The sequence below is a fragment of the Capra hircus genome, chromosome 2 (assembly GCF_001704415.2).
Source record: "Capra hircus breed San Clemente chromosome 2, ASM170441v1, whole genome shotgun sequence".
Lineage (NCBI taxonomy): Eukaryota > Metazoa > Chordata > Mammalia > Artiodactyla > Bovidae > Capra > Capra hircus.
This window is the reverse complement of record NC_030809.1, coordinates 16236141-16260095: the sequence shown is the minus strand read 5'-3', so window position 1 is coordinate 16260095 and position 23955 is coordinate 16236141. Positions and strand designations below refer to the sequence as shown.

The window sequence follows — 23955 nt, the reverse complement described above, 5'->3', positions numbered from 1 at the left end:
AAAAGCCCCCAAATTCCTTGATTCCATTTATATGAAATATCCAGAATAGTGAAATCTATAGAAGCAGAAGGTAGATTAGTGGTTTCCTACAGCTAGGATGGGAGAAGGCAATGGCACCCCACTCCAGTACTCTTGCCTGGCAAATCCCATGGACGGAGGAGCCTGGTAGGCTGCAGTCCATGGGGTCGCTAGGAGTCGGACACGACGGAGCGACATCACTTTCACTTTTCACTTTCATGCATTGGAGAAGGAAATGGCAACCCACTCCAGTGTTCTTGCCTGGAGAATCCCAGGGACGGGGGAGCCTGGTGGGCTGCTGTCTCTGGGGTTGCACAGAGTTGGACACGACTGAAGCAACTTAGCAGCAGCAGCAGCAGCACAGCTAGGATGGGAGGGTGGAGGAAATGAAGAATGACTGCTAGAGGAAACAGGGTTTCTTTTAAAAAGGTGATGAAATGTTCCCAAAGTGACTGTTGATGGCTGCATAACATTGTGAACAGAATAAAACCCACTGAAGTGTACATTATAAATGGGTGAATTGTATCTCAATAAAGCTGTTAAATGTGTATTTCAAAAAGAATTACAGGTAAATAAATTTATATTAAAAAATTACCACACTAGGAAAATTAAAAAAAAGAATTACAGGGATATCAAGAAAAAGGCTTCAAAATTAATGAAAAGGTCAGGAAATGTTTCAAAAACAAAAATCCACAAAAGAAGCAGAAAAACACTTGGTAAGCATGCGAAAAGGAAAGCTGTAGGACTAGAAAGAAAGTAAAAACATCCTTGGTCTGGATCTATTCTGAAAAACAAATTTTTAAAAAACACACTGTGGCGGGGGAGGGATAAACTGGAAGTTTGGGATAATATATGAAAACTGAAAGTCTTTGAGACCCCAGGGACCGCAGCCGTCTGAGCCACATTATATAGTAGTGTGTATATGTTAATCCCTGGGCTTCCCTGGTGGCTCAGATGGTAAAGAATCTGCCTGCAGTGCAGGAGACTCCAGTTTGATCCCTGGCGGGAAGATACCTGGAGGAAGGCATGGCAACCCACTCTAGTATTCTTGCCTGGGAAATCATCCATATGATTATATGGACAGAGGAGCCTGGCAAGCTAAAGTCCATCGGTAGAAAAGAGTTGGGCACAACTGAGCGACTAACACTTTATTTCATATATAAAAAAGATAAACAAAGACCTACTGTATAGCACAGGGAACTATATTCAATATCTGGTAATAACCTATAACGAGAAAGAATCTGAAAAAGAATATCTATCTCTGAATATCTCTCGCAAAGAGTCGGACACGACTGAGTGAATGAACTGAACTGTATCTCTGAACAACTTAGCTATACACCTGAAATTAATACAACTTTGCAAATCAACTATACTTCAATTTAAAAAACATATTATATGTCAATTCTATCTCAATAAAACTAGAAAAAATTTAGAAAACACAAGAGGGAGAGTCTAACACAAACTGTTCCCCCCTCTTTTTTTTTTTGCAGTTTTATTTGATATTAATAAATGACAAAAAAGGTCTGGTCTGCACATGGACTCTTTAGATATAGGAAGAGCTTACTACTACTACTACTAAGTCGCTTCAGTCGTTGTGCGACCCCATAGATGGCAGCCCACCAGGCTCTGCCGTCCCTGGGATTCTCCAGGCAAGAACACTGGAGTGGGTTGCCATTTCCTTCTCCAATGCATGAACGTGAAAAGTCAAAGTGAAGTCGCTCAGTTGTCTCCGACTCTTAGTGACCCCATGGACTGTAGCCCACCAGGCTCCTCCGTCCATGGGATTTTCCAGGCAAGAGTACTGGAGTGGGGTGCCATTGCCTTCTCCAAGGAAGAGCTTAGTAGTAGTTATTTCTCATGCCAAACACACCTTCCACCCTAATATTTTCTAAATCATTGTTCTAATAATAATAAAAAGATACAGAATTAGGCTATCAGATTTACTAAGGCCATCAATGAAATCCATCATTCATTTGCATAGAACCTTGAAGTTTATAAATCACTTTTACACATTTTATCTCAGCTGATCCTCTCAAAGCAGGTATCACCCCCATTTTAAAGATGAAGAAATAGCCTCAGAAACATTAACAGACATTTAAAGCCTCACACCTAGTGAGAGGCATAGACAGATTAGAACCCAGGCCACTTTCTAAGTTTATAAAGAAACTGCTCTTTTGTATACAATATTCTTGTAATAAATATAATTTTTTTCTTGTTGAATTTTCTCTTACAAAAAGTGTTCAGAACTAATTTTAAATAGCAGTTTGGTCCATATTGAAACATAGTTTAATATACAGTATAATTATTCTATATTAATTTCAATCATATATTTCATTTAAATATCAAAAAACAATTACATGGGGAGTTCCCTGGTGGTCCAGTGGTCAGGACTTGGCACTTTTACTGCTGTGGCCCTAGGTTCAATCCCTGGTTGGGAAGGTAAGATCCCATAAGCTGTGTAGTGCAGCCAAAAAAACCCCTCAAAAACAATTACTCAGAAATGTACAAATTCCAAGCTGACTGTTACAGAGTTTGACTAATGGCTAAGAAGTCAAAGTAATGCTTTCGGGCAATAACTTTGCTATGCATCCAAAAGTCAAATGTGTATCTCAACCATTTAATTTACTTAATATACTAATATCAGGAAATTGTCTTTCCTTAACTTGTGTTTTCATATCTTATTTAAGAATTAAGGCACTATAATGACAGATAGTATAGTATATGTATGTCCTCCAAAACATAATACCAGCCTGAACATAAATAAATATGGTCTGAAAAGCTAATCCCCAAATTTTGATATAATTTTAGATAGAAGTTTTCCTAAATAATTTCCCCTTTATTTTCCTTCCAGAATGTCCAGAACTCCAGAACGATCATCTACTATTCAGTTGTTAAACACTGGTGTTAAGTAATGATCAACCTATAATTGTTGGGAAAAAAGAAAGAAATCAATTGAATATGGCCAAAGGGTTCTGTATTACAACATGGCTGAATTGGACATTTCATTTGTCTAACTTTACTGAGTATTTATGAGTGTTAGGCTAGCACACACCGTGATTAATAAGACATGACTGTGTGCATGTTCTCTGGAGTGCTCCTCCAGGTAGGGAAAACTATTAGGTAAAAGAATAATTACAATGCAATGTGAGAACAACTATCTATAATGAAGACTTGTACAAAGTACCATCTTTGGCTTGCTTATGATCAGGTCTTGTGAGATAAGATAAGTATCGGTGACTAAAACATGCCTCTAAAGCTGAAGAGCCACTCACTGACCTGTATCACCTTTCAGTACTGTGCCATACCCAGGTGTCTCCTCTCTTCCTGATTTGCATAATCAGGCAAGATAGCCCAGGTTGATAGCACTACTGTCTCAGGTTAAGGCACAAACTCAGATCAAATACTACTCAAAGGAACATAAATTCCCTCATGATCTTAGTAGGTATAGCTCCTGAAGTCTTTAGGTTGTGAAGCGTTTCGAAATTTTTCTCTTCAGAAGAAAAGCTAAGTTTAAAAGCTCAGTTAGAACTACAAATAGGCAAATAAAACATTAAGCCTATTTCTCTGAAATTAAAGACTGTATATTTCTGAACCTTTTATATATAGATTCTGGTAGAGAAAAGGTTAAATGGAGTAAAAGCAGAATTTTTCTCCCACAAAGTCAGCTACCATATATCTTTTAAAAGGTTCCCCAACTATAGAATGTATCTCCTTTCTTCCAATTGTAAAGACACTATCAGCAAAATTATTCCTTTCCCATATAGTGCAACTGGACTTGGTCAAGAATAGAACAGTCAAGAAGAATAGGCTGATAACTTATTTTTTCTTTAGAAGTTGGGGGAGGACTAGTATTTATTCCCAAGTTTGGGAAAAAGGAGGTACTTGAATCTTTTTAATTATAACACAGCCTGGCCCACTATAATATACCGTTGATGTTTTCAAGATTTTGCTCAAAGGATATTTTAGCTTTACATACCATAATGTACACAGTAATGCAGAGGACACTCAAACTGTGAGAGGCATTTGTTGTCTTGAAGCACAATTCCAACTAAACCAAAAAGGATTTGCAGAGGAAATTCAGAAATATAATGCCCTTCAACAGGACATGTAGGCTGCAATCCAAATATCATTAAGGATTCCCTAGGGGGCAGCATCTTCTGGGATGGCAAAGTCAAGTTTTCTGTGTTAAGTTCAAGTGCTCAAAAAATGCTGGTACTCAACTGATGACAGTTGCAAAAGCCTCTGGGAAGGTCTAACCTGACCTCACTGCAATTCTGATGTCTTCATTTAAACACAGTTCCTTCTGTGGACAGGGAAAGCTTCCAAACACTATAGGCTTCTCTAGGAGTTAGTCTCTCAAAGATTCTAGTCAGTATATAAACGTATCTTTTAAGTAAAAATACAATCCTGGGTCAAGATTTACTTTAAACAATATAAAAACCTATTTAAATGATATTTAATGGTATGAGAAAATGTTATTTGTTGGTGTGTGAAAAAAGATAAAATTTTAAAATTAAAAAGTTTACAAAACAAATATAATGTGATCACATTTATTAAAAAGTACATATATATATATATATATATATATGAGGGTTTTTTACCCAAAGGATTCATGTCTATTATAGAAAATTTGGAAAATAGAGGACAAAAAACAATAGCTGTATTCCTATAAACCAGAGATTACCATTTAATATTTGTGTTGGTATTTCCAATTTTTTCTAGCATATATATATGTCCTCCCAATAAATGTAATTGTGAAAAACTTAATCTTTTGCTTACTCATTAGTCTTGCACTGATTAACATATAATGATATTTTAGGAAACTAAGGTAAATTATAAGATTCATGCACATGAGTGGTTTTCAACCTTGGCTGCATATTAGAATCGCCTTGAGGAATATTTAAAATTCCCAATGTCTGGACCACTCCCACAGACCAATTAAATCAGAATCTCTGGAGATGGGACCTAGGCATTAGTATTTTTCAGAGTTCCCCAGGTGACTCCACTGAACACCAGGGTTGAGAACCACTACTTGACAGCTTTCCCTGCTTTGAGTAAAACGTGAGTTATAGCAGTGCTTTCTTAAACTTTCATGTGCATATAAATCATGTGGAAGTCTTGTCAAAATCTAGATTCTGGCTCAGTAGGTCTGGGGTAGGAATTGAGATTCAGCATTGGCTCAAGGGCCATGGTCTGAGTAGCTACAGGGTTCTGGGAAGGAAAACTCTTAAATGGAAAAAAACAATTTACAGCCACTGAAGCCCACGCTCTATGCCACCAGGCAGGGAGGGCAGTCTACCACGGATGGACAAAGAACTGATACGGGGAGTTAAAAGATGTTTCTAAAAAATAAGATTTTAGGGAAGCGAACGTATGGAATAACTACATTTTTCAGGGGAAAACAGTCACTAGAGCTTATATAGTTCATGTGCACAAAGAAGGACAAGAGAGAATGAAGACAAGAAAGGTGGGGAGTGTAAGGAAAAAAAAAACCATCAACTGTCTAAAAGTTGTTATGGGAAAAATAAAATCTTTGGCTGCTGTGCTGGCAATGGATGGAGAAACACTACAAGGAGATCTGTAGAATATTTCACTGCCAAAACATGTTTGGGAAGCAGTACAGCTAATAAACTGAAGTTGGTACAGATTACTAACCATCCTCTATCAACCCACTCCTGGGACCTAAGAAGAGACCCCAGGAGTATAAGTCTCTCCTGGCAGCACTTAAGGAACCAACAACAAACAGTGGACTATTTGCCCACATGCTTCTCACTGTGTGCAGAAAGAACACTGAGATGCTCAAACATGGGGTCTTATGAAGCTTCCTGGGGCTTCCCAGGTGGCACTAGTGGTAAAGAATCTGCCTGACAATGCAGGAGATCTAAGAGAAAGGGGTTTGATCCTTAGGTTGGGAAGATCCTCTGGAGTAGGAAATGGCAACCCACCCCAGTATTCTTGCCTGGTGAATCTCATGGACAGAGGAGGCTGGCGGGTTAAGTCCATGGGGTCGCAAAGAGTTGGACACGAATGAAGCGACTCAGCATGCATGAAGCTTCTTGGCAACACTCTACTTCAGATTTCTTAATTTCAATGGAGATGGAACAAAAACGGTTTTTTTTCCCTCCTGAAAATTAGAAAAGTTTAGCCTATTTTGTAGAATGACAAACTATGTAAGTATTCATAAACAGAAAACATAAGTTTTCATAAATCACCAGACTCTCCTTCAAAATAACTTCTAAAAACAATAAAATAGGAAAACTTTTGCATAAAATTATCTGGAAAATTATTTGAATCAGCTGGTATACTTTATCAGATATTCCTTATCAGCTCAGCCATGTCTGGGTAAAGTTCTGTTCAAATAAACTAAAGAGGAAGAAACTAAAGGGGAAGACTTTACCAAGTAATGAAAAGAATTCTGTCATATGATTCATGTTACACATCTCCTGGATCTAAGAATCTCTGGCAGAATCATACCCAACCATAACGGTTCCACTGATCTGTATATTCAGCACTTACTGTGTAATGGTAATGGCTAACATGTGTTGAGTGCCAGATATTGGCTAAGTGCTTTATCCACAGCTAAGTTAATCTGCACAACCCTATGAAATAGGCATGATTATTACAGTCCTTGTATGGATAATAAATCTGTGGTTTAGGGATGGCAAGTACCATGCTCAAAGGTCATGAAGCCAGTATGTCATAACGCTGGTTTTTGAGTGCCTGATTTCAATACGTATTCTCTTAATATTTATATGACATAAACAGCCCTCCTGTGTGCTAAGTCTGAACCAGGGAAAAACTATACTTAAGACTGGGGGACAGAAGGTAAGTTATGATGTCTAAGCTTGTGGAACAGGACAAGCAGTTCTTCTGGGACACGAGGCTGGAAAGGTACTTCAAACACTGTAGAATACAGGATGCCATATGGTGTTGTGGCATGTCAGCTCAGATTATGCTGCTGGTGTATTCCATGGGTCAGAACTCATTTACCTTTGGGGTCCCTGATTCTTGATCTTTTATATATTCTGGATGAGCAGAAGACATATTTACAAAAAGGACACACTATGTGACTATAGACATAATTTCTTTTAGCTTAGGCAAGCTTTCCAGAAATTACTGACCCACTCTAACCCTATAAAATCAAGGAAGCCACAACAATGTCCAGATAAGAGATCTAGTACTAGTTGAGGGGTTGGTCTCCTCCACATTCAAATGGTAAGGGGTGTTGCTGGATAATCTAGTCCAGTCAGGACTAGGAAAAAAGAAATGTGTCTCATATTGAGGTTTTTGTCTAGAATTTCTACTGAGTTTCTGTAAAAATTTCCAAAGGCTAAGGGAAACCCCACTGAAGGTATTAGCAGAACAGTGGCAACAAAGATCAATAATTCTTAATGAATGATTCATTACCAGTGCAGACAGATAAACAAAGTCCTAACTTTTTTGCATTTCTCAGAGCTAGCTACCTAGCATGCATTCGTGCTCAGTCACGTTCAGCTCTTTGGGACACTGTGGGCTGTAGCCCGCCTAGCTCCTCTGTCCGTGGAATTTCACAGGCAAGAATACTGGAGTGGGTTGCCATTTCCCTCTCCAGAGGATCTTCCCCACCCAGGGATGGGACCCACGTCTCCTGTCTTAGCAGGCGAATTCTTTACCACTAAGCCACCTGAGAAGCCTGTTTCCTAGCAGTCTTGTTCAACTTGGTAACTGCAAACTTAATAGGGAAAAGGTAAACAGTATTTCCAGCCTTATTTGGCTACATTAATCGCTTAAAGCTAGTCTTTCAAAGAAAGAGGCAGGGGAAAGAACTACTATCTGAGTACCTACATTTAATATACCAGTTGAGCACTGTCCTAAGAGCCCCTCCCTTTTCCATTTTTCAACCTTATCTCACTTGATAATGACACGCACATGAAACTGATCTCAGAAGTTCCTTTCTCAGGAACTCATGGGAAACGTACTCAGGTACTCAACACAGCTCGCATTCAGGTGAGGCCTGTCCATACTACATGTTCTTGAAAAGAAGTGACTTCAGGCAGCTGCAAGGTCCTGGGTATCTTTATGAGGACAGGCCTCCAGTGCTAGAAGAGCTGAGGAAACTGATGAGAGGACGATAAAGGCAGGCAGACCTCAAACATTCCACAAAAATGGTCCTTTTGCTCCACCTAACAATGTTCTCTTGGGATATGGTTAGTAGAGAATAAGGACTATGGATTGAGCTATTGATGCTGTACAGCTGTACCCTCAGTTATCTGTGGGGGACTGGTTGTAGGACCCCCTCATATCATAATCTGTGGATGATCAAATCCCTTCTTTATAAAATGGTATAGTATTTGCATACGACTTATGCACATTCTCCCTATACTTTAAATAATCTCTAGAGTATTTATAATATATAATACAATGTAAAGTGAAAGTGAAGTCGCTCAGTCATGTCTGACTCTTTGCGACCCCATGGACTATAGCCTATCAGGCTCCTCTGTCCATGGGATTTTCCAGGCAAGAGTGCTGGAGTGGATTGCCATTTCCTTCTCCAGGGGATCTTCGTGACCTAGGAATCGAACCCAGGTCTGTCGCATTGCATGCAGACGCTCTACCGTCTGAGCCACCAGGGAAGCCCCATAATACAATGTAAATGTTATGTAAATAGTTGCTGGCATGGCAAATTCAAGTTTTGCTTTTTGCAAACTTTCTGGAATTTTTTTCTTGAATATATATATTTTTAAAATTTAGCTGCACCACTAGGCTTGTGGGATTCTAGTTCCCCAACCAGGGATCACACCCATGCCCCCTCATTGGAAGGATGGAGTCCTAACCACTGCGCCACCAGGGAAGTCCCCTAAATATTTCTGATAATGTAGTTGGTTGAATCCCTGGATGTGGAACCCATGAATACGGAAGGCTGGTTTTACTGATCCACAATGGAAACAAGATTCTACTTATGACAGCAGAAGTCCCCTGTTATAAGCTGCATTCAATTAATTAAATATTTTAGATTAATGATCTCCTTGAAATGCAGCCGTGTGTTCAAATATCAGAGTATATCTCCTGCTTTTCTATCCTCTGAACAATAGCATGGATTTCTTATTTGAAAGGAATTCAAGACCTTACAACTTGCTTGAAGGAACTGAAAATTTGTAGTGTAATAAGCAATCTGAAGTTATCTTACCTGACACAGAAAGCTTGTTGTTTATTATAAAGTTTTTGATATAAAGACATCTTACCTTATTCAGCTAATCTTTGAAAAGATGCAAAAGGAAACAAGAAAATCTTAGGTAGGGAAAGCATTTGGCAGTATGGTCCATATTATGACACGGAGGATACTTTGACTGAAAGAGCAGAGTTACTATCTGAATCAATCCTTGCCAACTATAGCTTTGCTCCTGAAAACTAGTTCAGATAAGCAGGTTGACAGTTTTCTACAGACAGCCACAGTAACTTTTATATTTTTGTCAAGATCAAAACTAGTATTTCTCATAAATTCACATAGGTTATTTACTAGTATTTGCCTAGAGAGCCAAAGGAACAATGTTCAGAAAGTGATGACTGAAAGCTTGTTTTACATGGAGGGTAATACTGCTATGGTACTCTTTACTTTCTCACTAAATTATTTCCCTTCAACTCTCCAAAGGGAGCTGCCATTGTTCATTTTCCCTTTTCTACTACTATAATCATGCTAACCATCTCATTCACATACTTACTCTTTAAACATGCATACTTACTCTTTAAACATGCATTGAAGTTCGACTGTGTATCAGGCACAAATTGTACTGGGGATTCTACAGCCATGTTACTCAAAACGTGGTCCACAGACTGGTGCTGGTTTGTGAATGCACTGGTTACCTGTCTATGACAAGGGTCTAAAAAGTTTAACAGGAATTTAGCAGAGTAATTTGAATGCTGATTCTAATAATAAAATTTTTGACATTTTGTATGTCATCTTTCTAATAACTCATTTTTATTTATTTTATGAAAACATCAGTCTATAAAGGATTAGAAGTGAAAATCTGGCTTGTTACTAGTAATAGTTTAAGTAGCATTGATCTAAAGCTGCAGTCCCCAACCTTTCTGACACCAGGGACTGGATCTGTGGAAGATAATTTTTCCCTGGATTGGGGTAAGGGATGATTTCAGGATGATTAAAGTGCATTACAATTACTGTGCATTTGATTTCTATTATTATTACATCATCTCCACCCCAGATCATCAGGTGTTAGATCCAGAGGTTGGGGACCCCTATTCGAGAGGATAGAAAGATAAGACCTTGGCTCTTGCTTGACATGGGCACAATTAATCCCATGTGAGCATTAAAAAAAATCTTTCCATCCTCAGATACACACATTTCTAAGGAACTTTATATAAAGTTCAAGCTTTGTAAATAGGTTTGGGGAATACTGACCCTTTTTTTAAAGGTTGTAAGTTAATAATAGGTTAAAAGAACAATGGAGAAGGGTGAGATAAGAAGGTAGGTCAAGTAGAAAGGACAATTTAATAAAGAACAGGAAACCAACAGGCAGCCAGGAGGGTAGTAGGTATGATGAACTGCTGAAAGCCTGGAGTGAAGTTAAGAGGGTCAGTCAAGGCTTACTGGAGGGAGGAAGACACTGAGTCTAGTCTCAGCCATCCTTTCCATCCTCCAGTCACCTCCTACCTTAGTTCCTAGGCACAGCCTACTCTCCAGCTACCCCTAATTGCTATACTTCCCAAAGACATTATTTTCTTTCGTTTGAGTGTTTAACAGACTAGTGTTCCACTCCATCTAGAATGTGTATCCCCCCATCCAGTACTCTTCTTAAGGACTCAAGTGTTGCTGTCAACCTCTCTGACCATGGTCCCTGACACACCCTGAGGCAAAGCTCTTATCCCTCTTCAGTGCACTTCTACACTTGTTTAAACTTGCATCACATTACTTATCAGAATGTACCATGAATATAAGTCTGTGAGTCAAATTCCATTGGCACTGTATTATTTACCCTTTTCTTCTCAGTGCTCAGCACATAATTGCCTTTCACATACGTGCTGAACCACACTGAGCATCAGAGAGCAAGTCAGAGGGGTTGATAGGATTCTTGTTCAGGCTGAGCAACCAGAAAGCAAGGCTCACTGAAAAGCGCCTAGAAGCCAAACAAGTAGAGCTGCTCATTCAGGGTTCAATAGGCTATGGAAAGGCCAGCTTAGCGATGGAGCTCGGCAAAAAAAAAAAAAGGCAACAGACCCCAAAACCCCATTCTCCTTAGGGAGAACAGTTTCATCACTAAGCCAAACTGTACATGAAAACACACTAGAATGAAAAGCCCATTCTGTATTAAGTTGAATTCATCACTTGGCAGAGTAAATTATACATGGGAATGCGGCTCATTACCTATAGTCTGGAGGAATTTCAAGGTAAGTAGAATTGTCAGGCAAAATGCCTGACTAAGCACAAATGACATATGCTAACGTCTACTATGGCTGACCTGAGCAATAGGAGGCAAAGCGTCAACACCAAGGTCACAGGCATGAGGAAAAACCTCCCCCTTCTCATTCCTCTGGGGTGGAAGCAGCTGCAATGACCAGCAGTAAACAAAGGGAGTTTCTATTTAGTGGTATTCTGAGCATTTTCACCATAGGAGTGCCTTTCTTTGCTCTGCTTTCCTCATTTTTGGTTGTAGCTTTTTCTTTTTGTTCTTGTTCTCTGTACTTTAACACTCTGCCTTTATGATCTCTCCCCTCTAGAACCCTCTCTTCCTTGCTCACTTTCTAAATTCACTTCCTTCTCTTATTCCCATTATCATTCTTTTTTTCTTTTTTTTTAAATAAGGTATTCATTCAGCTATCCTTTAAAAGATTATTTATTTGGCTGCACTGGTTCTTAGTGGCGGCATGTGGGCTCTTTCAGTTGTGGCATATGGGATCTAATTCCCTGACCAGGAATGGAAACTGGGCCCCCTGCTTTGGGAGCACAGAGTCTTAGCCACTGAACCACCAGATAACTCCCCCTGCCTTTCATTAATTCTTAAATACCAAAACCCTCCTTCTAGGCTCCTTCTGCCCTAGCACTGGTTATAGAGAGCATCCTATTTTTTAGTATGTTTAAAAAACCAGTTCTAATTGATGGGCATTTAAACTCCAAGAGATGGTGAGGGACAGGGAAGCCTGGCTTCCTGCAGTCCATGGAATTGCAAAGAGTTGGATATGATGTGGCGACTGAACAACAACATTTTTCTTTGCCCGATAAGTTCCCAGTGATTTTTCCATGTGGTATTTCTCATATGCATGGGGACAGGTGAGAAAATATAAATGGATACCCTGAGAAACTTGGTATCAGTATCCTTGAAACATAGTATGCACACCGTGATCAGTGGTGATATCCCAGTGAAATAATACTCTGGCCTGGCAGAGGTTCTATGCTTGGAAAATGCGTAATCAAAATGCCAACAGGCCTGGGAAAAGAGTGGAGGCAAGTAATTTATAAGGAGAAAAAGATCAGTATTTGAAACATAACACAGCCTTCTCACTAGCAAAGACAAACAATGAAACAAACCTCTCTTTTTCTAGTAGGTGTATTCTTCTACTGATATATGTGTGGCTACGTGCCTGAAACTGCTCAGAAATAAGCTAGAAGAGACATAACCAAAGAGATTCATAGAGACTCCCTTTGCATTTTTACTCACTTCCCAAAACCTCCTGATGGAGGAAGAGACAACACAGGGTACTTTCCCAAAAGGATCAGCAGCTGTTTCTTATACATTATTCAGAGGAATAGGAATATTACCTTAAATCCTATCAAAATCCACATTTAGAGATCCCAAATTTTACCTAGCTTTAAAAATGCTACAGTATTGAAAAATCAACGTCCTCAAGTTATAACCCTTAAAAAAAAAAAAAAGGAAAACCAAAGATGATTTTGGCTTTCAAATGCAGCATATGTGCCTTGGAGGGGGCTTATTTCATCACTCCAGCAGCCATAATTACCCTCCAGAATTGTGAAAAAGGCTTCAGATGTCTAATCTGGAATTAAAAAAAGGATCACTAAGGCTCTGGTTTTATCAACACCCTGAAACATGGAACCTAAAATTTGAAAAATAGAAAGCAATCCTGAAATTTAAAGCAAAGATAAATAACTTAACAGGCTACCATTTTTAAAGTGAGGTGACAAATATTATTCCACTCAAATTTCACAATATCTCTATGAGGCAGATGGAACAAGAATTATCCTTGTCTTATAAGTGTTAAGCAACTTGCATAAAGTTGGATAAGCTTTAATAAGTGACTTCTACTCTTTAATAAAGTCTCTCTGCCTACTCAAGCTACTTCCCTAATCTCTGCTTTCTCAGGTCACCAGATTTCTTGGAAAAGTAATCTATTCTTTCTGAATTTATTTCCTCATCTATTACCCACTTTTTAAATCTTGGTAGTTAATTTGTTTCCCCAAATAGCTACTATTCTCAAAAAGATCACCAAGAAAGGATCATGGAACTTTCAGTAGAGTCTCAAATAGTCAATGAGTGAATGAAATTTCCAGCAATCTCTAGCACTTGTTTTTGATCCTCATCCTTTCTCATTCTTTTTTGTTTTTAATTTGTTTATTTATGGCTGTGCAGGGTCTTTGTTGTTGTGAGTGGGCTTTCTGTAGCTGCAGCGAGCAGGAGCTACTTTTCGTAGCAGTGTGTAAGCTTATTGTGGTGGCTTCTCTTTCTTTTTTAATTCAGCATTTTAATAAAGGATTTTACTGCAGCTTGCAAATTTTGCAGGTTCCACAAGAGAATGAGGTTTAAAGAAGTAGTGTTGCCACCCTGTTTAGCCTGTTCAGGGCACTGTGGGGGTTTCTCTTGCTGTGGAGCACTGGGCCCTAGGCATGCGGGCTCAGGAGTTGCAGCACGTGGGCTCTAGAGCTCACGGGCTTCAGTACTTGCGGCTCGTGGGCTCCAGGGCATGGACTCGGTAGTTGTGCTGCACTGGTTCATTTGATCCACGGCATGTGGAATCTTCTCAGACCGGGGATCATTGCGCCAGCAGGGAAGCCCTCTTTCTCATTTTTGACCCCAACTCCCCCCTGAAATCCTCTCTTTCCTCATTTTCCATGCCATCACTTTCCTTCCTCTATGTTACTGTCTTGTATCTTTAAAATTAAACTGCTCAACACCTACTCATCATCCAAGACCTGATTCAAATGACAATTCTGAAGTCTTCTAGAACGCCTCCAGCCACAGGTTCCACAGTATTCTGAGGTTCCTCAGTACTTCATACTACTAGGCACTTATTGCATTGTATTCTGCTTGTTATCATCTCTGTCTCGGTCTCTCCCTCCCTCATAAAAGCTCTTTGGATACAGAAACTGGCTTATTATTCTGCATCTCTTGGGTTTAGTAAATTACCTGGCAGTTACAGACCCTGCTAACAAATGTCTGAATGAACCACCAGTAAGCAGCAGTCCTAAGGCCAGAGTTCCTCTGCCTTTATCCTTCTCACAGAAAGTGGCTCAAAAGCAAAAGACGTTTATTTTAAATCTCTCAATTTCTATTCCATGAAGGTAAGTGATCAGGCTAGATTCTCAGATTTAGTCCCTTAAAAACGTTTATTTGGCAGTGACCTGCCTACGAATCACCCTTTCCAAGTAGAACTGTCGGCCAGGCAGTGGTGCCACATGTGGTAGAGTTGTGACTCTCCTACAATTTGCCCATCTATTCTCTCTCCACCACGTGAGTACTCAGGGAGAAGGTGGCCAGCTGGAAGCCAGGGACCAAATCAGTCAGTATCTTGATTTTGGACTTCCGAGCCTCTAGACCTGTGAGAAGGCCCCCAGTCTGTGGGGGAAATGTCTTTTTCTGGAAAACATCTTTTTTTTTCCCCCAGCTAATTCTGCTGCTGCTGCTGCTGCTAAGTCGCTTCAGTTGCGTCTGACTGTGTGACCCCATAGACAGAAGCCCACCAGGCTCCCCCGTCCCCGGGATTCTCCAGGCAAGAACACTGGAGTGAGTTGCCATTTCCTTCTCCAATGCATGAAAGTGAAAAGTGAAAGTGAAGTCGCTCAGTCGTGTCCGACTAGTAGCGACCCCATGGACTGCAGCCTACCAGGCTCCTCCATCCATGGGATTTTCCAGGCAAGAGTACTGGAGTGGGGTGCCATTGCCTTCTCCCCAGCTAACTCTAATTGTTAGGAAATTCTCCCTTACCCCAAGCTAAATCCTGCCCTCTGTATCTGAGAATTGAGGAAAAACAAAGAATATAGGGGGTAGGATCACAACAGAAGAGAATAATTTCCAACTGAAAAATAAACCTGTGACTTGACCACTGAGGAAAATTTTCTTTTTTTTTTTTTTTTTTTGAGGAAAAATCTGAAACTCAAAACCGATAATATAGCAACAAAAATAAATTCTCCAGAGAGGCATCATGATATGCTATAGAAAATAGTAAGTTTGTAAAAAGACAAGCCAAGGTTTAAGTTAAGATTCTGCCTTTATCTTAGTGACAACCTTGTCAATCCTTACTTTTCTTGTCAATAAAGTGAGGTTAATATTGCGTAGAGTTGTATATAATAATAATGTAATAATACATCAAAGGGCTTTGAAAAACTGAAAAAGACTACAAGAATGTGAGGTATTATTAGACTATCCCCTTTCTTCTTGCGGCTACATATAAAGTGTTTTTTATATTAGAGCTACTTATGTTTAGTTCTCTAGACTGTATTCAAATTCAGAGGCAAAAATTGCTCTCTATAACTTTGAATCAGTGGATCCACAATACACTAAACAAAACACATTAACAATACTGAGTTCCTAAAGATTTGTCTGAAAAACAAAAAGGAAACGATATCATGCTTTCATTATATCAAATCACAAAAAGTGTTTTGTCTATTTTAGGTGTAGTACATATCTCAATAGAAATAAGCTGCTGAAGAGTCCTTGTTAACTAAGAAAGTTTGTCACCAAATCAAAGAAGTGCATGTTGAAAGGATTTGAGTCCTTTTGGAAACCATCTACTCTAATATCTTGTCTGATGCATATATAATTCCCTTCTGCAATACTCCTGATGGATAGGCATCCACCTGCTGCTTAAAATATTTTCTGGAAAAAATTTTTCTCTTCAGGTAACTCTAATTATTAAAAGTGGGCTGGGACTTCCCTGGTGGTCCTGTGGTTAAGACTCTGCTTCTACTGCAGCGGGTACAGGTTTGATCCCTGGTCAGGGAACTAAGATACTGCCTGCTGCACAGAGGGCCACCCCGCTAAATCCTCCAAGACAAAAAACTGGGCTAAACACTGTCCCTTATAACTGCTAACCTTGTGTTCTCTGAGAGCCACAAAGAATATATTCAATTTTAACTCTTTAGAACAGTTTTCTAAAACTTTACAACACTCATATCCTTTGCCCAATTCATCTTCGGGTTAATCCTCCTCAGTTCTCCAATTACTGTGCTCACATTTTTCAAGTGTCTCTCCTCTGGACCAGCTCCACTTCGCTGTGTCCCCCCATCCTCACTGCAGTCTAAGCAAATTCCTCTATTAACAGTGTGCTTCTTTAGTCCAATCCACTGAGATCTTTATGGATATTGGACTTAAAAAAATATATTTGCTTTTCCTCTCAACTTCAAAATTATCAGCAGGTGAAAAGCAAAAGGAGAATGTTGTTCCTAAAATCTTGATTTGAGTTTTATGCATTCAAGCAATGGTTGGAACAGATTTTATTAGACAAGATGGCCCTGCCGTTATAGTATCTACCTCTGATGCCAAAGCTCAGGAATAGGGACAGGCCCATACTTTTAGAAGTCGAGTCCTCCTCTAACATGGTAATTTGTGGACGCAGAGTCCTGACAAGTGATGCCTGTGAGGCAAAAGTGAGGTCAAGCCTAATAAGAACCTAGAGCTGGCAAACCTCAGCACCACTGCTAGTCTTCTATCAAATACAATGATGATACAACTGGAATTTTCCATGACAGTTTTACTATATTCTGTTCCATTTTTCCAGAAGTCAATACTACATTTCACTATAAATATAATCCTGGAAAGAAATTTAGAAGGTCTGAAGAAGAATTTAAGTTCTAAATTCCTCCCCCAAATGCAAAAGCAGCAATTCCTGTTTAAAAATCCTAAATAACAAAAACAATAGGATGCTATCGTCATTTAATCAATTCAGGATAACAATAACTTCTCCAAGCCCATGCACGAAGGTTCTGGAGAACAGACTACCAATCACAGTCTCCATGCAGGCTATGATCTATGATCAAAACAACCTGTTTGGGGACTTCCCTGGTGGTCCAGTGGCTAAGACTCTGTGCTCCCAAGACAGGGCCCAGGTTTGATCCCTGGTCAGGGAACTAGATTCCACATGCCAAAAGAAAAGATTCTGCAAGCTGCAACTGAGACTTTGGGCAGCCAGATACATAAAATCAATCAATATTTTTAAAAAGTCTGTGTGTTCACAGGTTGTATGGGTGGTGTGTTTTACTTTCCCCAAATTTGGGGTTGATAAGATTAAAACTATATTTTAGGAATTATAAACTCTGGACTCACTTTTAACACTTGGTCAAGGTATCTCTTAGGCAATACTGACATTCAAGCAAGTTCAACAGTCTACTAGTCTTAACGAGGAAATCTAAGTGACTAGATGATGCAAAACCAATTATTTTTGACTGGAAGTAAAGTCAAAGATCAAGGTGCTCTGAGAAAGAGAAGGTGGGGGGATCCAAGAGCAAACTATAGAGAGGAAATGCAAGAACATAAGTGAAAATTGCTTTCAGAAACCTCTGAGTCAAACTTGTTCTTTTTTTTGTTTACTGCCATAAATTGGAATGTGACTAGTTGCTAGAAAACAAAATAAATACTAGGTATACATCAATGCTACTTAACTGAACCATTTCTTTAAAGAAGCAAAACAGATATTATAGCTGTTCAGTAAGAATGATAGCATGAAGTCATTGGCTATACCTCAGAAAAATAAGTGGCTTTCCCTGTTGGCTCAGAGGGCAAAGAATCCACCTGCAACGCAGGAGACCTGGGTTTGATTCCTGGGTTGAAAAGATCCCCTGCAGAAGGGAATGCCTATCCACTCCACTATTCTTGCCCGGAGAATTCCATGGACAGAGGAGCCTGGCGGGCTACAGTCCCTGGGGTCACAAATAGTTGAACATGACTGAGCAACTAACACTTTCACTTTTTTCACTTACAGTAATATTAACATTACTGTTACTGTTAATAATAAGTATTAATGAAGCAAATAATATAGCACTTAACATTTATTACTATGAGCCAGGCACTATACCAATCATTTTATATGCACTCTCATCTAATCCTCTTAACAACCCTCTAAAGAAATGAAATGGATCCTGAGGTTCAGAGTTGAGGGCTCTGCCTAGGGTCACAGTGGTAGAGGTAATAAAATCTGAATCTGTAGTCCATGCTCCAAAGACTGCTCTGTGCTTTGCTGCAGCTACATATACACTTTTGATAGATACCAATCACTTTCCATAAGGTCTTACACAGACACACACACACAGAGAACAAACAAAGTAGCCCTTTTCCCCAATAGTTGCCAACACTGACTATTATCAATCTTTTAAGTTTTTGTCAACTAATTGGGAAAAATTTTTTTTTTGGTCACACCATGAGGCATGTGGGATCTTAGTTCCTCAACCAGAGATCAAGAAACACTCCCTACAGTGGAAGCAGAAGTCTCAGCCACTGGAACACCAGGGAAGTCCCTTGTTGTTTTAAGAAGGTTGTACATCTCTGAATTTATTCATTGGTCATTTGCATTTTTCTTCTGTGAACTGTTTTTCATATTCTTTGCCTATTTTGAATTAAGTATTTATCTTATTGATTTGTAGGCAGTCACCTATATTCTGGATATTATATTAATATTTAGAGTATAAGGAAATGAAGAAATAAAGATAATTGCAATCTTTATTAAAAAATTAAATCACTGCTTCATACCTTATACCAAAGCAAATTCCAGACAGATTAAAAATAATGAGATCATAAAAGCATAAGTCTTTCTTCTGGCAGTGTGTCAGTTTCTTGATATTAACTTAATAAAATTATAGATTTATGTTGAGGAAAAATTAATCTGATAGGCAGAACAGTGCATTACAGCCTACACTACAAAACAAGGCTTTCCGTGACAAATCTATGTCACTGACTGCAACTCAAAGTATTAATACCTATCTTCAAAAATTATGAACATGATAAATTTGTTCAGTTTAAAAAGTTTCAAAATAATACTTATGATTCCATTTAATAAAAGGAAATACAATAAATATTAGCTACACTAGAAGACTATATTAAAATATTAACAAAGGTCATATCTAGGTAGCTGGAGTCTGTAAAAGAAAAATTTATACTATTTTAAAAAATGCATTGCTTTATAAGATATCCCTTCTAAACAGACACAAAAATAGACTTCTGAAGGGTCCGTGACTCATTCATTTTTATGTCCTTTAAGTGCACAGTGTCCTGTTCAGAAATCGCCCAACAGACATTTATTGAATGACTAAAATACAGAATGCAGAATTCACAAACAAAATCTCCATATTAGCTACTTAAATGCTCAAATTCAAAACCTTGCAGGAGAATCACATTTGCTCCCCAAGTCATATTTTATTCACAACTTTAGTTCCTAAAGTGTATGAGCTAAAAGCAGGTGGTGTAGAAATGATGTGAAAAAGAAATCTTGGGAATTCCCTGGTGGTCCACTGGTTAAGGGCTCTGAGCTTCTACTGCAGGGTATATGGGTTTGATCCCTGGCTCGGGAACTGAGATTCTGCAAGCCTGAGCAGCCAAAAAATTTTTTTTTACTATTTCATTTTTGAAAAAACTTATGACAAATATAAAGTTCATGTTGGATTCTCTTAGACACAAAGACTATCCCTGCTTTATGAAGTATTGTTATTCATATTTATTGAATACCTATTATAAGCACATGGGCAAAGTTCTGTTTGTATAAACAGTACATGAATATTTATAAGGAACTTAAATGACTTAAAACACATAACTCTGTGACATATCAATCCTACTGTAAACTATACTAAATCATGCTATAATACTATATTAAACCAATGCATACAGGAAAGGAATGGGAAGAGCTAAATGGATCAGTGAAACAGAAATATTCCAAAAATACACCCAGGTCTTATGGAGACTTAGTACATGTACATGACAAAGATAGCTTTCAAAACAGTGGGGAAAGGATGGCCTAACTACTTAGTAAATGGCAGTGGACAGCGGTCTATCCAAACAGCAGAGGAAATTAGATTTCTACCGCATACCATATGTATTAGCACTTCCCTGGTGGCTCAGAGGTTAAAGCGTCTGCCTGGAATGCGGGAGACCCGGGTTCGATCCCTGGGTTGGGAAGATCCCCTGGAGAAGGAAATGGCAACCCACCCCAGTACTCTTGCCTGGAGAATCCCATGGAGGGAGGAGCCTGGTAGGCTACACTCCATGTGGTCGCAAAGAGTTGGACACGACTGAGCGACTTCACTTCTCTACCATATGTATAAATACATTTCAGGTGAATTAAAGAGCTAAACATTGAAAAGAGAAAAAACATAGGAGGATATTTATTAACAGTAAAATAAGAAAGGTCTTCTTAAACAAGACACAAAATTCAAAAGTCACATGAAAAATATTGATGAATTTATAGTATTAAACTTCTGTTCAACAAAAAAAAAGTAAACCGTCGAGAGAAAACATTGGCAATATGTAATACACACAAAGGATTGACATTACAATAAAGAACACCTACAAAGCAATAAGAAAAATACGCAATTCAATAGTAAAATGGGCAAAAACAAAATCAACAAACAATTCACAGAAGAAAAAGAAATGGCCAGATTTTGTGACTTCTTCTAATAATAACAATGGCAGCGATAACAGCTAATACAATGTGCTTACAGGCATCAAGTGCTTGGCTAAATGCTTTAGATATCAGCTAATTTAATGCTCACAATAACTCTAGGAGATAAGATACTATTTTTATCCTTTTTTAACTGCTGAGGAAATTGTAACAGCAGTTAAAAGAAGCTCCTCAGGGACACACAACCTGAGCTGGAATTCCACTGCAGATAGTAAAGCTCTCAAGCCAGTGTATCTCTTAAACACTATGCTGTTACCTCTCCAGAGATAGCAGTATCTGGGAAACACAAGTTAAAACAAGATGTCATCTACTGTTAAAACTGACAAAAAGAAAAAGACCAACACAGTCAATGTGGAAAATAAGTACTATCAACATTGTTGGCAGGAGAATAAAATGGTGATTTCTTTTTGTAGAAATGACTCTTCTTACAGAAAAAGATACTCGGAACAATTTATACAATAAAAGGTGGATAACAGGTATTTTCTTATTAAAATATTAATTTTATTTTTCCCTGAAGGTAGTAACAAATCCTAGAACTCTCTTCTTTTCTCTCTTAATTCTCGGATGTGACTAAAAGCTACCAGAGGAGGATATTCTGTTGTCTCCACGTTAAATTTTCTTGGTGGCTGCTCCCCATGTGATTTAATCAGCCCGGTCAAATTTTCCCTGAAAGCCTGTTTCGTGATGCACTAAACAACACAGGTTCTACTTTCTATTCTTTTCCATATTTGTCCTTTGCCTCTTTCTCAAGAGCCAAAGTTTCTCTTGAACAACATTCAAGAACCAAGACTGAAGGTGAGTAGCTCAAACTTTCCCTTTTTGGTTTGAAAGACCCGTTCTTATTTTCAGCAACATGTTAACTCCAATCAGATAAAAACATGGCTTCTGAAATCTCTCAATTCTTTATAGTCTTCAGTTTATTGTTTACAGCATAAATGTAAAGTAGCAATATAAATTACTTAAGGGAAAAATAAAATCCACGTCATAGCTTTTGTAACACTTCAGCCATTCCTATCTATAGGCACTATCAGGAAGAGAAACAGGGGAAGGTACATGAAGCTATTAATATGTAAAAGAGGCTGTTAGGAAACTTCACTGCATGAAAGTATTGAAAGTTTATCATGAATGGCAGTAAGCTTAGGTAATATTGCCTTCCCTTAAAAAAAAAAAGCATAGTAGGCCAGTTCCCCTTTGAAAAACTTAATTTGTACCTCCAAAACTTTCTGTTAAACTTTTTTGCTGCTGGGTTCTAAAACTTACTACCAACTTGGTTTCTGATTATGACAAGGCAATGAAAATCTGCAGGGGTGAAATGGACTCTGTGGAAACACAGTCAGCTCAGAGAACAGTGCTTGACTAAATCTCCAGGGGAGGAGCCCTACAGGGATGACTATATGTTCATTAAGAGACGAACTGAAGAATGTTCCATATTGTAAACATAGGATGTAAGAAGAGATTAAGGTCAGCAGGAAAATGTGAGATTGGAACGGAGAAGATTGCACTTTTTCCATCTGCATCAAATAGTCACAGATAAACACTCCATTCAAACACAGTTTCACTATGGTAAGAAGGTAGTATTTGCAGCACCACAACAGGCCCGAGGCAATGATTTCTACACCCTACTAAACCCTACAGTGTCCCCAACGTAATCAAATAATTGCTGGACAGTTCCAGCCTGTCTACGCCTTAACCACACAAACTTGTGCGAGCAGACACACCCCTTCACCAGGAGTCCCAGTGCAAAACCAAAACGCCTCAAGGCATCTCACGCACACATCTAGGGTCCTCATTTCGCTAGAAAGACAACTGAGGAGCTGAGGGAGACTCAGCGACCGTCCAACGCCTCCAAGGGCCAAGACAGAGTTAAGGTGAGGTCCATCTCGGACTCCTCACTCCCAACCTTCCTCCGCTCCAGCCCTGGAAGGAGCCACAAGTGAGGAAGAGAAGTGGAAACAAGAAGGGGAGTGGCGTCTGGGGTGGGGTTGGGGGGTGCGGAGTGGGATGCGAGAACCCCACTCGCATTGAGAGTTCAACACCAGCATCTGTATTTGTCCCACACAAGGTCACTCGCTCCAAGTCACTTTCCCCCTGCTGCCCGGTGGGCTTCCCGCCAGAGGCTGCTGGGCTTCGAGGTCAGCCCACCGCGCCCCCTCGGCACTCCCCTACGGGCCGCAGCCCCTTCCCGGCCTCCCTTCTCGGACCCAAGCGCGCCTCCCCGACTCCGGTTTCCGACGCCCGGAGCCTCTCCCAGCCCCATTCGGCGGCTCCTCTGCCTCTACCCACAGGGCTCCCATCAACGTCCCCTCCTTTCCTCCAGACGCCCCTTTCCCCGCCTCCCGCGCCGGGTCCCGCCGGGGGCCCCCGGACGCCGTTCCTGTTCCCCTTTCCCGCCACCCTCTCCTCGGGTGCCCACCTGGCGCGGCCCCCGCCCCCGGCCCGTCTCCACAGCGAGCGGCCGCCTCCCGAGTCCTCCCGGCCCCGCCCCGCTCCCGGGCGGATACAGTTTGAAGCCCCTCAGGATCTCCCTGGCACGCTCGTCCTTGGCTGACATGATGCGGCGGCCGCCGCCTGCGGCTCTCTCACGCTGGCCTGGCGGAGCCTCGCAGACGGTGCCCAGGAACTGAGGACGGAGCCGCAGCCCGGCCTGAAGACCTCGGGCGAACAGCGGCAGCGGCCAGACCCAAACCGGCCTCTCCCTCCCCTCAGCTCCCGCTCCTTATCCCTTCTCCTTCCCTCTAGCCTCTGAGCGCCCGCCTTGAAGCCAATAGGAAGCCTGCCTCGGCGATTGGCATCTTGATCGACCAATAGAAACACTCAGCGGCTTCACAGGGGGACGAAGAGCGTCAATGGGAAGGGCCCTCACGGGGAAGTCCCGTAGGACAAAATTTTCATTCGGCGTGGTTACCTAGAGTTTGTCCCAGAGGAGAGTTTGCTTCAGATTTGCAGAGGCTCTCCTGCGGCTGGGTACAGTAGGGCTTTGAAATGACAGCACGTTGCCCTGTGCGATTTGGTGGAGACTACACTTCCCAGCATTCCAGGGGGCGCCCGGGGGGACCACAGATCCCAGCACGCAACAGAAAGCCCAGGGACTACAAATCCCAGCATTCC

At 40.2% G+C, this 23955-nt stretch overlaps 1 protein-coding gene across 1 annotated transcript in view; it reads right to left on the bottom strand.

The window, feature by feature from the left end:
• Positions 1-23613, bottom strand: part of PDE6D (phosphodiesterase 6D) — a 54098-nt gene extending 30485 nt beyond the window's left edge. The window contains exon 1 of the mRNA XM_018058229.1: positions 23349-23613. Coding sequence (XP_017913718.1) covers positions 23349-23398 — 50 coding nt within the window. The 5' untranslated portion in view covers positions 23399-23613. The remainder of the gene's footprint in view (positions 1-23348) is intronic.